The 14,154-nt window shown below is 54.3% G+C and overlaps 1 protein-coding gene across 1 annotated transcript; it reads left to right on the top strand.

The window, feature by feature from the left end:
• Positions 1-11,542: 11,542 nt before the first annotated feature.
• CHAC1 (ChaC glutathione specific gamma-glutamylcyclotransferase 1) lies at positions 11,543-13,929 on the top strand. Its single transcript, XM_025473153.3, has 3 exons — positions 11,543-11,929; positions 12,346-12,381; positions 12,838-13,929. The coding sequence occupies exons 1-3, from the start codon at positions 11,699-11,701 to the stop codon at positions 13,237-13,239; spliced, it is 669 nt and encodes a 222-aa protein (XP_025328938.1). The 5' UTR covers positions 11,543-11,698; the 3' UTR covers positions 13,240-13,929.
• Positions 13,930-14,154: the final 225 nt, after the last annotated feature.

Here is a 14,154-nt window from a genome sequence, read left to right on the forward strand (position 1 = left end):
TTCTTGTTTTTTTGTTTTTTCACTGCAGGGTTTTAGATAGACTGGCACCCACCTACTCTTCTCTCAGTCCCAGCAGGGCACTGGTCTTGGGGGAGGGGGGCTCAACTTAGGTCTATCCTCCTTGCAGCTGGCCAAGAGTGCTGAGTACTTGGGTACAGGGTCTGGTACCTGGTCTGCCCAGAGCTGCAGGAATTTACTGAAGACAGCAGGGAGAGGAGGAGGAGGAGGAGGAGGAGGAGGAGGATGAGGAGGAGGAGGAGGAGGCCTTTCTCGAGTCCAGGTTTCTTTTTTTCTTTTTAAAGATTTTATTTATGTATTCATGAGAGACACAGAGAGAGACAGAGACAGAGAGACAGAGACACAAGCAGGCTTCATGCAGGGAGCCTGACGTGGGACTCAATCCCGGGTCTCCAGGATCACGCCTTAGACTGAAGGTGGCCCTAAACCACTGAGCCACCAGGGCTGCCCCCACCACTGCCCGCCCCCCAACCCCAGTCCAGGTTTCTCAGGCCAAGGCACTGAGAAACTTTGTCTTTGCTTGCTGTCTGTCTTCCTGTAAGGTGCAGGATGGTCCCTAGGGGGCCATGGTCCTCTCCCTACGGCCACAAACCTACCCCACGGAGAGCAAATGATGAAAAAATTGAGCCACTGACAAAGGTCAAGTAGATGCTCCCAGCTCTCAGCCTGTCCACAGTAAAGCAAAATAAGCCCACCAGAGCTGCCTGTAGAGTCCAAGTATATGCTGCGCTACCCACCCTCCTTTTTCCTCTTTATCCCTGACACATGCACATGGCATGCCCACCCTCGACCCGGGAGCTTATGCCAGAGACATAGGAGCCAGAGACCTCGGCTCATTCCCACTCACCCCCATGCACATGCTCCACGCCTTGCTCTTGCCTCCTGTTCCCCTCACTGCACACACAGGGTATCAAACAGGAAAGCATTCAGGGAACCGTTCCCACAGCCTGAGCCGGCAGCAGGGGGAAGAACAACACGACCTCACTCTTCCTGCCCAAAATGAAACAGGAAAGCGGCTCCCGGGCCCTGGGGGCTGGGGAAACTGGGCTGGGACACAAGGCAGATGACGAGGCTCCCATGTGGGGGACAGGTAGGACACCCGCGAGCCTGCACGTCCACACGGCCAGGCTGTGCTGGGCTTCATGGGCTGCCAGCGCCTCAGACAAGAGCCTTGGAGGGGAGCTGGCTAGCTAAACCCACTCACTGGCTCTGATCCCCTAGACAGGGAGCTGGGAGAGCCCACCACTAGGCTTTCTGGGGGAAAGGGGATCTGAGCACAGTTTCGGGTTGGGCAGCTCCAACTTGTAGCTCCGCCTCCAGTGACCTGGCAGAGCTAGGCCAGTGGGTTGGGGTGAGAGCAGGCCCCAGCGAAAGCCCTCCATCCCTAGCCTGGAGGTCACTCCCTGGGGGTCCAACTGCCTGTCTAGGTCAGGCACCCAAGACTTTCCTGACAGTGTCCAGGTATACGGGAGAGTCCCCGGCTTGGCAGAAACAAGGCCAAACGAAGCACTGAAAAGTGCTCTCCGGGGTTTAGCAAGTGCCTGCTTAATTTGTATGAGTACTGCATGAGAGAATTCAGTTTAGCGGCTCCTTACAGCCTGGAGGCAGTGCCCAGCCTGAAGGCTAATCTGACCCCATGGTGAACTCCAGCTCTGGGGACAGCAGCTTTTCCAGGGCCCACTGGCTGCTAACCACCTGGGTGTCTCTGTGGGGTAGGGAGGTGAGTCAGGAAAAGGCTGTGACGCGAGGAATGCCTTTATTCATCTTATTCAACCAAGGCCCCCCCTCCTGCCTCAGTGCCAGGGTCAGACCGGCTAGGAGGTAGGGATGGAAAAGACAGTGACTCTTATCCGGGCCCCCCCTCCCAGCCCCCATCTCAAGCTAAATCTCAAGACCACTAAACTCCGTGTATTTGGATGCTCCACCTCCGCGGGAGACCCACACACAGGCTCTCCCCTCTGCATCTCTCCCAGCCCTTCCTCGGGGCTTCGCAGGATCGGGACCCCAGCCCTCCGTCCCACGTGGCCTGCTGTATTCCGGGAAGGGGATGGAAGTGATTCACTCAGGGAGCTGTGACTGTCCCTTCCCGGGGAGAGGATGCGCCTTCCCCGGGGGGCCGCGCCCTCCCTTGCGCCCAGGTGCACGGTTCGGCCCCGTGGCCCGGCGCGGCGGAAAGGCAGGTGCGGCGCGCTCTCGGGGTGGGCCCTCCACCTGCCGCCGCCGCCGGGCGCCCCGGAGGTCCTGCGCCCCCCCCCGCCCCCCGCACTCTTTGTTAAGCCCGACTTCCTGTTTGCGGCCTCCCGACCCCGGCTCGCTTCCCGGGCCGGGAAGCCGCCGAAGGCCGCGAGTTTCTCGGAGTCGCCCCCGCCCGCCGGGCTCCGCCTCCGGCCTCCCCGAGTCCCGCCCCGGGCCTGGGAGGCCGCGCGGGGTCGGGGTCGGGGCCGCGGGAAGCCGGCGTCGCCGGCGGACCCCGGGCGGGAGGGCCAGGCCCGCTGCCCGGCACCAGAGGGCGCTGCGCGGCCGTGGGGGCCCGCGCCGCCGGGGCTAGAGGCTCCGCCGGGCTCCTCCCGGGGCCGAGGGGAGGGGCCGGGGAGGGCGCGGCGGCCGCGAGTTCAGTTTTCGTCTTGGCCCCGCGGGGCTCCCCGTGGGCCCCAGTCCCCCCACCCCCCGGGAGCAAACCGTGCCACGCTGACCCTAAAGACGCCTCAGGGTTTCCAGAGAAGCCGGGACAGCAACCTCCCCACCTCGCAGTCCTCGGTGCTGCAGCCACCCCTGCCCCGCAGGCACCCCGAGGCACCCCGAGGCACCCCGAGGCAAGGGAATGGGGGCCGGGCTGGAGAGAACACCAGGTCGGAGTTGCGAGGATGAGGCTCCTTTGCAGCAGCACCTCCCATTGCCAGATGACCTGGGACAAGTCCATCCATTTCTTTTTTTTAAGATTTTATTTAGTTATTCCTAAGAGACACGGGCGGGGGCAGAGACACAGGCAGAGGGAGAAGCAGACCCCATGGAGGGAGCCCGACGCGGGTCTCCAGAATCACGCCCTGGGCCAAAGGCGCTAAACCCGGGCTGCCCCCATCCATTTCTTCATTCCTTCCACACTGATCGAGTACCTCTTGTATGCCAGGTATTGGCGATAAAATACGGCCTCTGCCCAAAGAGGCTAACGACCCAGTTATTTATCTTTACCCTCTCAGAGATTGCTGATACCTCTTGCACGTTACTATGAGGTTGAAATGAGTTGGTGTATGAAATACTTGTGAGCAACGGGTTCCTCCACTGGTGGGTTAATCCTTCTCAAGCTTATGGCAACAAACCACTTTTTGGAGCTGCCACCATCCCAGCCCTCAGGGTGGAGGTGGGCCAGAGAGGACTTGGAGCCTGGCTGGATCACCCCAGCAGTAGCTCTAGGACCAACCAGGCAGAGGAGATCCCAGGTGGTCTCCGTCTTTAAGGAACACCTCTAGCTCAGGTCAACTTCAGCTGTGGGAGGTAGTGGAAGGGGGATCCTGGCTCTGGGAAGGGATGGCAGGACCTCAAGTCCTCAAGACTCCCCTTCCCCTTGGAGATCTGTCACAGTGGCTTTCACCACATTTTTCCCCTTGCCTCTCGGGCCCTGCACCCTTCTAACACTCTGGCCAAGAGTGGACTCAGCCTGTTCCCTTCATGCCCAAAGACCCCCTGAGTCTACGATGTAGGTTCCAAGAAGCCAGCCAAAGCTATGGCCAGACACAAGGTAACGAGTATCTCCAGAGTCTGGATTTTGCAACAGGTTGGCTCTGGGCAGGAGCCTGTCCTGTGTCATGGCACCCCCTGCAGGGCAGAGCCAAAGTCCTGCCAGACATGGCCAGCCTGTCTCCAGTGTTCCCGCTTCTTGGCTCAGTTTGGAGGCAAAGCCAGCCATGGGGGTTAGCAGACAGGCACGTACCACTTGGCTTGTCCAAGAGTTGCTGTCGGTTTCCCACACTGGCAGACATCAAGCCAGGCCCAGCATCCTAGGCCTGGTCTGTTCAGTATCACCTCCACCAGTGGCTCTTTCTAAAGAGATCTAAGTCTGCTGTCTCCTTCCCATTTGCAGTAGGCTCATGGGGGATGGTGTCCCAGCTGATCTCATTTAAGGGGCTTTACTTCCTTGGTTCTCTGGGGGCCTGAGCCATACTTCTCCACAGGGGCTATTTTTCTAGGGTTCTTTTAAGCCAGGTCCTACCACACTGCAGCATTTCTGTAGGGTCTGACATTCATTTGACTCTGACCCCATGGTCCCCCTCTCAGCATCCCTGCCACTTCACTGAAATGCTCCTCAACCCTGCAGCCAGCCACTTGCTGTTGCCATGAAGGACGCCTTCCTCTCTCCTTGGAATTGGGAAAGAGGCTCCACCATCCCATCCCACCCTCTGTTGGAGCCCTGGTCCTTCCCCTTCCAGGTGGACAAGGCCCAAGGTCTGAATAACGAGAACACTGGCCGCCCTAGGGTACCCTGTCAGCTGTGTCTTCCTCCTTCCTTAGAAGCTAGACATGGAGCCAAGTTTTCCTATCCCATGCACCCTCTGTCAGGGCATGGGGGAATCCTTACAGTCCCTGCTTATAGAAGGGTCCAAGGAGCCCTCCCGCCTTGGCCCAGGATCTAGCTGGCATACCCAGCTGAGCAGCTGTCTTCTCTCTCTCATCTGAGGCAGACTGTATTGAGAGATTCAGCTACTCCTTTTCCCCATCCTTTTGCCAGAGTGTTGGCAGAAACTATGTCCCTGCACAGGGGCCAAGGACCTGAGGATACACTTATCCCTCAGAAGTCTGTGGGAGGTAAAGCCCTTATTGATTGTGGATTATTAATTTTATTCACTTATTTTAACATCTTTCTCCTCCAAACATACACAGAAAATCTCTTTGCTCAAGCAACTGTTCTATTAATAGTGGCTTTGGGGCAGACTATCACCCATCTGCCTTTTAAAAACACTCTTTTAGCACCTTCTTTGCTGGAACAATCTGGGAATTGCATGGCAAGAATGGAGGGTGAGATAGTTGGAGATTTCATCCATTGAATCAAAAATACCATGACCACTTTCCTGACCCACTCAATTCTTCTGAACTCTGTCAGACGGAGACGTAGGGTGAAGGAAAACATACTCTTCTGTGCATCTCATCTGCTCTCAATACTCTCCTATGACCTTTTTTCACTTTTGTTTTTTCTTAAAGGTTTTATTTATGACAGAGAGAGAGAGTGTGTGCATGCATGAGCATGGGAGGATGGAAGGGAGAGGGAGAAGCAGGCTCCGCAATGAGCAGGGAGCCTAACACAGGACCTGAGATCATGACCTGGACCAAAGGCAGACACTTAACCTACTGAGCCACCCAGACGCCCTCACTGCTTCCCTCCTGACACCAGACCTGTAGGTTTTCCGCATATCAAGTGATTCTGCAACACCACCTGGGCGTCCTGCAATTTAACTCAGCCCTGACGCTCCCAGCCTGGAGACAGCATCAGATCCCACAGACTCAGGACTCCATCTCACAAGACCGCCTCCCACCTCAGATGCCAATCACAAGTCCAGGTTACTTGTGCCTCTAAGTGGCTGTAGAGGTTCCCACAACCCACTCCTTAGGTTTGATTAATTTGCTGGAGTGGATCACAGAACTCAGATTACTGATTACTGGTTTATTGTAAAAGGATATAACTCAGGAATAGCCAGATGGAAGAGATGCATAGGGCAAGGTATGTGGGAAGGGATCTGGAGCTTTCATGTCCTCTTTGGGAAGTGCCATCCTCCTGGCACCTCCATGTATTTAACAACCCAGAAGTTCTCTGGACCCCTGTCCTTTGGGGTTTTTATGGAGGCTTCATTACATAGATGTGATTGATTAAATTATTGGCCACTGATGTTTAAACTCAGTCTCTAGCCCTTCTCCCCTGCCCAGAGGTTGGAAGTTGGGGCTGAGAGTTCCAACCCTCTAATCACACGGTCGGTTTCCCTGGCAACCAGCAACCGCCCCCCCCCCCATCCTTAGGGACTTCCCAAAAGGCCTGCGCATTAACTAAATTCAGGTGTGGTTGATATGGGCTTGTTATGAATAACAAAAGGCACCTTTATCACTCTTATCACTTAGGAAATTCCAAGGGTTTTAAGAGCTCTGCCAGGAACAGGATGAAGCCAAAATTTATATTTCTTTCTTTTTTTTCTTTTTCTTTTTTTTTTTTAGATTTATCTATTTATTTTAGAGAGAGAGAGAGAGTGCAAGCAGGGAGTCAGGCAAAGAGGAAAACAAGCAGACTCTGCTGAGTGGAGAGCCCAATGCTGAGCTTGATCCCAGGACCTCGAGACCATGACCTGAGGTGAAACCAAGAGTCTGATGCTCAACTGCCTGAGCCACCCAGGCACCTCTATATATTTCTAATTATGAATCACAGTAGTAGGTTAGGGCTCTATCCTGGATAAAATGGAAAGTGAAAAGTCTATAGTAAAAATAATAAGGAGCCAAGTATATTGAGGGCTCCCACATTCTTTCAACCCTCATCAGAACCCACAAAGTGGACACTATTATCCCCCATTTCACAGTTGAGAAAACTGAGAACCAGAGACAGTAGGCCTGATGGTAAATGGTGGAGCTGGGCTCAAATCTGGGCAATTGGGGCTTTACAGCCCATGTCTGGGAAGGTTTTATTTTCATCCCTTGGGCATCGGCAGCTTTATAAAGCAACCTTATCACTTAGCATAAAAAATTAACACAGTCCCCGAGCTCCTAAAATGCACTCTTCCCTTGTTCAGCTAATTGTGCCCACTAATGCCAGAGGTTGATTGCGGTGACTGGAATGAGAAGTGGGAAGGAACAGATCATAAGGAAACGAGAAAGGATTGCCTGAAGGGGAACAATAAGGAAAGATTAATTTGGGAAAGGTCCAGAAAAAGGAAGCCACCACGTGTGCCTCATGTGCAAATCATGTGCCACTCTTCGAGGTGGAAGTAATCCTCCCTCATGAGGTGGTACTTCTGTGGGCATGACATCTGCAGCCCCTTCCTGAGGGGATTTTCAGAGGAAAGATGGTACGGCTGCTGCAGAAGTTGGAGAGGAATCTGCTGAGTGGGATGGTTGACTGCCCGGGAGTGTCCCACTGGACGGGAAGGAGACATTTGTTGGCAAAGATAAACGAGGAATGGGAACAGGCAAGATACATTCCCAGGAAGGTGGCCAAGACCCCTGGGCCAACTTTTGTGGGGATTCCGATTTTGAGAGGGTCAGGGTTGAAACTGTGCTTTTCAGGATTCCTCCTCCTCTGAACCTCAGGGTGACCTGGCCTTTCCAAAGTAAAAGCTCCACTTCTTCTGCATAGTTTTGTGGAGAACCTTCCATGAGCCAGCACTGTGTGGGTCTCCCTGAGACTTCAGGGATAAAATCTGCTCTCAGGGAGCTCTCAAGAGTTCTCAGGAAGCAGGATATCCAAAGCCTCCCAGCAAGGAGGATCTGGGGCTGATCTACCTGCCTTCAGACCTGGATTCCAGGACTTGCTGGGCTTCACCATGTGTGGCTTACCTGCCTTTCCTGTGCTCCACTAGGCTCACCTGGGAAATGATATTTACCTCACAAATTAGGGGAGAAGTTTGTAATTAGAATGAATGTAAAGCATTTAGCTCAATGCCTGGCTCATGGTAAACATTCAACAAACGATTGTTTCTGTTATAAGCATGAGGTGAAGGGGACAGATAAATAGAAGTGAGGTAAGGGGTTGTGGGAGCATAGAGGAGGAAGTGCCTAACGTACTTGGAGCAAGAGTTGGTTCCTGATGATTTCACCAATGGGGCTTTGTTCGGATGGGAGGAAGTCTGTGAATGGGCAGCTAGAAAATATTCCCCAGGTTATTCTGATATACTCTGCCCCCTTAGCCACCAGAAAACTATTAATGACTCTTTAAAAGTAACTTTTTGGGGATCCCTGGGTGGCTCAGCAGTTTGGTGCCTGCTTTCGGCCCAGGGCGTGATCCTGGAGTCCCGGGATCGAGTCCCACATTGGGCTCCTTGCGTGGAGCCTGCTCCTCCTCTAAATGTGTCTCTGCCTCTCTCTCTCTCTGTGGGTCTCTCATGAATAAATAAAATCTTTAAAAATGAAAGTAACTTTTTATTATTAAAAATTACATTCTGGGGGATCCCTGGGTGGCGCAGCGGTTTGGCGCCTGCCTTTGGCCCAGGGCGCGATCCTGGAGACCCGGGATCGAATCCCACGTCGGGCTCCCGGTGCATGGAGCCTGCTTCTCCCTCTGCCTAGGTCTCTGCCTCTCTCTCTGTGTGACTATCATAAATAAAAATTAAAAAAAAAATTACATTCTGTAAGCCTTGAAAAAGAGAGAAAAGAATCACCCATAGGGACGCCTGGGTGGCTCAGTGGGTTGAGCATCTGCCTTTGGCTCAGGACATGATCCCGGATTCCTGGGATTGAGTCCCACACATCGGGCTCCTTGCATGAAGCCTGCTTCTCCTCCCTCTGCCTGTGTGCCCCTCTCTCTGTGTGTCTCTCATGAATAAATAAATAAAATCTTAAAAAAAATCACCCATAATCCTAATATCTCAACACATCCATCATTGGTATATGATGCCCCCCCCATCTTTTTCCTCATGTATCTTGTTATTGTTGTTTTAATAGTTTTAATCACAGTGCATGTGATAGTTCATAGTTTGCATTTTTGCCTGACTATGCAGCCTCGGGCATTTTTACTACATTGTTTTTTTTTTAAGATTTTATTAATTTATTTATGAGCGACGGCGGGGGCGGGGGGGTGCAGAGACACAGGCAGAGGGAGAAGCAGGCTCCATGCAGGGAGCCCGATGTGGGACTCGATCCCAGGTCTCCAGGATCACGCCCTGGGCTGCAGGCGGCGCTAAACCGCTGCGCCACCAGGGCTGCCCACTACATTGTTTTCAAAATGGATTTTTATTTTGACTTTTTCTTTTCTAAATAAAAGTGGTTTATGTTCCCTTCAAAAATCCCAAAGAATTTGAATTGGCTTTTAAAAAGAGCAAATCGGGATCCCTGGGCGGCGCAGCGGTTTGGTGCCTGCCTTTGGCCCAGGGCGTGATCCTGGAGACCCAGGATCGAGTCCCACGTCGGGCTCCTGGTGCATGGAGCCTGCTTCTCCCTCTGCCTGTGTCTCTGCCTCTCTCTCTCTCTCTGTGACTATCATAAATAAATAAAAATTAAAAAAAAAAGATGCTAATTCTCAAAGATATAAAAAATATTTAAAAAAAAATAAAAAATAAATAAATAAAAAAGAGCAAATCTCATGTGCTCCTACTACTCAGAGGTAATCACTGAAACTTTTCATGTGTTCTTGTGGATTCTTTTCTATGCAAATAAAACACATAATTTTTCTTAAAGATTTTATTTATTTATTCATGAGAGACACAGAGAGCCAGAGCCAGAGGGAGAGGCAGGCTCCCTTCGGGAGCCTGATGAAGAACTCAATCCCAGGACCCTAAAAAAAAAAATCTCAGGACCCTGGATCACAACCTGAGCCAAAGGCAGACACTCAACCACTGAGACACCGACGCGCCCCTCTTCTAGATTATTTATTTTACAAATATTTTTTAAAAATTTTTATTTATTTATGATAGTGAGAGAGAGAGAGAGAGAGAGAGAGAGAGAGAGAGGCAGAGGGAGAAGCAGGCTCCATGCACCGGGAGCCCGACGTGAGATTCGATCCCAGGTCTCCAGGATCGCTCCCTGGGCCAAAGGCAGGCGCTAAACCGCTGCGCCACCCAGGGATCCCTTCTTTTACAAATATTAATGTGTAGCTTTTTTTTTTTTTTTTAGATTTGTTTCTTTATTTTACAGAGTGCAGGGGGAGGGGTAGAGGGAAAGAATCTCAAGCTGACTTCCCGGTGAGCGTGACCCCTGGGCTAGATCTCAACACCCTGATCATGACCTGGCTCAATGGACTGAGCCACCCAGGCATCCCTAACTTATTTTGTTTTTATTTTTATTTTTTTTTAATTTTTATTTATTTATGATAGTCATACAGAGAGAGAGAGAGAGAGAGAGAGGCAGGGACATAGGCAGAGGGAGAAGCAGGCTCCATGCACCGGGAGCCTGAGGTGGGATTTGATCCCAGGTCTCCAGGATCGCGCCCTGGGTCAAAGGCAGGCGCCAAACCGCTGCACCACCCAGGGATCCCCCCCTTATTTTGTTTTTAAAGAACTAGCTTCATACTATACACACTGTAGTACAACATTACTACTGGAGAATATATCCTACACACTTTGGGAATGACTAAGGGTGCAGATAATTTTTAGTTTAAATATCTAATTAGAATCTAATGAGAAGCAATATTGCTCCTTTCGCCTGCCAGAGGGCTCACCCCGGATCTCCTTAGCTGTTTCCCGAGCCAGTTCTGCAGTTCCAGGGGCAGGCCTTCTGCGGTCTCTGTTCCCCCTGTCCAGCCGGAAACACCCCCAGGCGGCAGCCTCTTGCCCCTGCTTAGGGAGCCGACCCCAGACGGCCGACGGCCCTCCGTGGGTCAGGAGGCCAGGAGGCCAGGAGGCCAGGAGGCCAGTAGCCGGAGAGAAAGCCGGTAGCTGCTTACAGCCGTCTGGAAGCCTCAATCGGGCTGCCCTGCCTGCGGCTCCCGGAAGCTCCCGGAACTTCTGCGCCTGAGGATGACCCCATTGTTGCAAACCTTTCAGGTCCTTTCTGAACTGCCCATCGCCTCAGGGCAGAAATGCCCGTCTTTCCGGCCTCTCTCCGCAGGTTTCCACACCATCGCCCAAGTGACAGCGATGGTTGCAAGCGCGCTGAAAGGCTCTACCCCAAGCCTACCTGGGCGCAGGGGGTTCCACACATGGCCCTGGGAGTAGCCCTCACGTGAGGCCGGTAAGCTCTCGGCCCCCGGCCTGACTCAGCGTCGCAGCTTCTGCAGAAACCCTTGCCAGCCCCGTGACTCAGTTTCTCCATTTGCTCACGCGGACCAACCGCGTGAGGCACCTGTACGGAATGCAGAGGGTGCCTCCGACAGCTTCTCTAAAGTGTGTGCTCCCCGGCGGAGCCCCAGAGACTGCATCTACGCCGCCCACAGAGCTCCTCCGGGACGTCCCCTGCACTGGCCCTGTTAATGAGTCCGTGCTGCCTGGGGTGGCAGTGACCCGACCGGGTGCACCGACAGAGCTGCAGGGGAGCCGCCCGCCTGGGCCACGCCGGTGCTGGTTCCTGAAGGGCCTAGGCCATGTAGGGGCTGCCTGAGAGTCGGCCAGTGTCCCCGTCCGTGCCCACTGCCCACTGCCCACTGCCCGCCGCCTGACGCAATCCGAGGTGCCCTTGCTGCATGCCGGAGCTGGGGAAACCTCCCCCGCGGTTGCATCACTCCTGCCAGGTTTGCTACAGAGGTGGAGCCGAGCCAATCAGCGGGCGCGCTGGGCCTGGGGCAGGCCGCTCAGTTACCCATTCAGAGGGCGGCGCGGTTAACCGGGAAGCAAACCAGGAAGGTGATTGGTTAAAAGGGGATTTGCCCCGCCCCAATCACCGCGGCAGCCGGCGCGGTGGGCGGGGCCCCCCGGCCGGAGGGTTTAAAAGGCGCCTCCGGAGGGGCCGCGCAGCTGGAGCGACCGAGCGGTGCCAGGCCAGGTGTGCGCGTCCGTCGGTCCTTCCGTGCCCGCGCCGGAGACCAGCCCCGGAGGCCGCCGGGCTCGTCCCTGTGCCCAGCACCATGAAGCAGGAGTCCACAGCCCAGGAAACCCCGCCCGCCTCGCCACCCCCCTCGCCACCCGCGCAGCGCCCCCGGGATGCCAGCGACCCCCAAGCGCTGTGGATTTTCGGGTACGGCTCCCTGGTGTGGAGGCCAGACTTTGCCTACAGCGACAGCCGTGTGGGCTTCGTGCGCGGCTACAGCCGGCGCTTCTGGCAGGGAGACACCTTCCATCGGGGCAGCGACAAGATGGTGAGCATCTGACCATGCCCAGGGGAAGGGAGGGGGTGGGGGCAGGGTAGTGGGCACCAGGGCCCTGGAATGTTCGGGGCTCTCTGGGCAGAGGGTGACTCCGTGCTGGTGGGGGAAGTGTGTAAACCTGTGCCTGGGGTTTGTTGCTTCAATTTCTGTGCCCCGCGGATCAGTGTGATGGCTGGAATCTGTGATCCTGTGGATCACCATGTTGATGGATATTTCTGATGATCGATTTGGGCCACTGCCATGTATCTATTTCTCCTGCAGCCATGTATCACTCTCTCCACTTCCCTCTGAATGAGTGGGACCCTCTGGGTTAATAAGGGACCAGCAGGGTTAATAAGGGTTTCCTCTGGCACTGGTGACAGCTGATTTCTAACTTGTCTTTTTCAAAATCTTTCTTCCCTCCTCAGCCTGGTCGTGTGGTGACCCTCCTCGAAGATCATGAGGTAAGTACCTGAGTCGAGAGAGAGAGAGACCCCGGGGAACTAGCGTGAAGGGTTGCAGGCAGAGCTCATGGGTCCATGGCTATAGGGTAGATTAGATGCCTCTCAGGCAGAGGGTAAGAGTGGTCTAGCTAAGTACTTCTCATTAGAATCACCTGAGCATCTTCTTAAAATGCAGATTCCGATTTAATAAGGTCAGAGTGTGGCCTGAAACTCAGATTCCTCTTAATTATACAAATGATGCTACTGGATCTCAAGCCACACTCTTGAGTAGGAATCCTCTTGGCCTTGGGGCCAGACCACCTTATCAACTCTTGTTAAGAAAGGGAAAATGAGCTTGATGTGTGGCTTCTTGACGACTCATCAGTCCTCTGCCCATTTTCCTAATAGAGCACAGACCTGGGGTGGGACTAGCCAGGAGCTGTTTTGAGTGACCCCAATGTTCGTGTTTCCTCCTAGGGCTGCACTTGGGGTGTGGCATACCAGGTTCAAGGTGAGCAGGTGAGCGAGGCCCTGAAGTACCTGAACGTGCGGGAAGCAGTACTTGGCGGCTATGATACCAAGGAAGTCACCTTCTACCCTCAGGATACCCCTGACCAACCACTCAAGGCTTTGGCTTATGTAGCCACTCCACAGAATCCTGGTTATCTGGGCCCTGCCCCTGAGGAGGCCATTGCAACACAGATCCTGGCCTGCCGTGGCTTCTCCGGCCACAACCTCGAGTACTTGCTGCGCCTGGCGGACTTCATGCAGCTCTGTGGGCCCCAGGCACAGGATGAGCACCTGGCAGCCATTGTGGACGCTGTGGGCACCATGCTGCCCTGCTTCTGCCCTGCAGAGCAGGCCTTGGCACTGGTCTGAGGGGTTGAGCCCCTGCAGGGAGTGTCCACATAGACATTGGGGCCAGGTCACCACTCCTGCACACACAGTGGACTTGATATACCTGGAGCCCACTGAGAGGACTCGGTGGGTGGCTGGGAGCCTCTCTCCATAAGCCTCTGCCTGTCCCACCAGCCTCCAGCTCTCCTGCCTGACACGGATTTAGTACTTGAAACTATTTATTGCACCATGTTGGTGTGGTGGGCAGGGGGGGGGGCCTGCCCTGGACAAAGGGGCCCTGCTGAGCGGTGCCCCGCCCCAGGCACCTGGTGCCTGACCAGATTCCCCCCAGTGCTGCTGCTAACCCTGTGCTACCCAGGCCTCTGCCTTCCCACCCCCAGACCAGCCATTCCCTAGCCCTGGAAATACACCACATGTGAGAAGTCCCAGCCTGCTGGTAGGGGACAGGAGGGAGTGAGGAGATGGGAGCCTTACAAGAACTGAGGCACCTGTAGGTCCTGCTCATCCATCAGGTTCCCAGGGCAGAACTGGAACTAGGGCCCAGGTACAGCCACCGAGGCTGGGCCTGGGTCTCTCAGCATTTGGCTTTGTTTCCCTGCCCCTCTGTTTACTTGTAAGTCTGTCAGTCTATTCCTGGGAAGCTCATTACTAGGGGCCCCGGTACCTTCCCGGTCTGTCCCATACCGTTAACCATAAACTGATCTCTTACTATCTGTGCTGGAATGTGGTTCTTTCTTCAGATGGGGTGTTGGGGCAAGTGAAGAGCTCGAACTCTGGAAGGCACATAAGAGGGACAGGGGGCCCCTCTTTGTCTCCATCCCTCTCTTCCAGGGAGAGAGCAGCCAAGCAGGCAGGGCTACTGATAGGGTTGCATCACTCCCTTGGACATTGTTCGGGACTTAGTGTGGGCAAGAAGTGCTCCGAGTCGTGCAGGAT

The sequence above is a fragment of the Canis lupus genome, chromosome 30 (genome assembly GCF_003254725.2).
Source record: "Canis lupus dingo isolate Sandy chromosome 30, ASM325472v2, whole genome shotgun sequence".
Taxonomy (NCBI): Eukaryota; Metazoa; Chordata; class Mammalia; order Carnivora; family Canidae; genus Canis; species Canis lupus.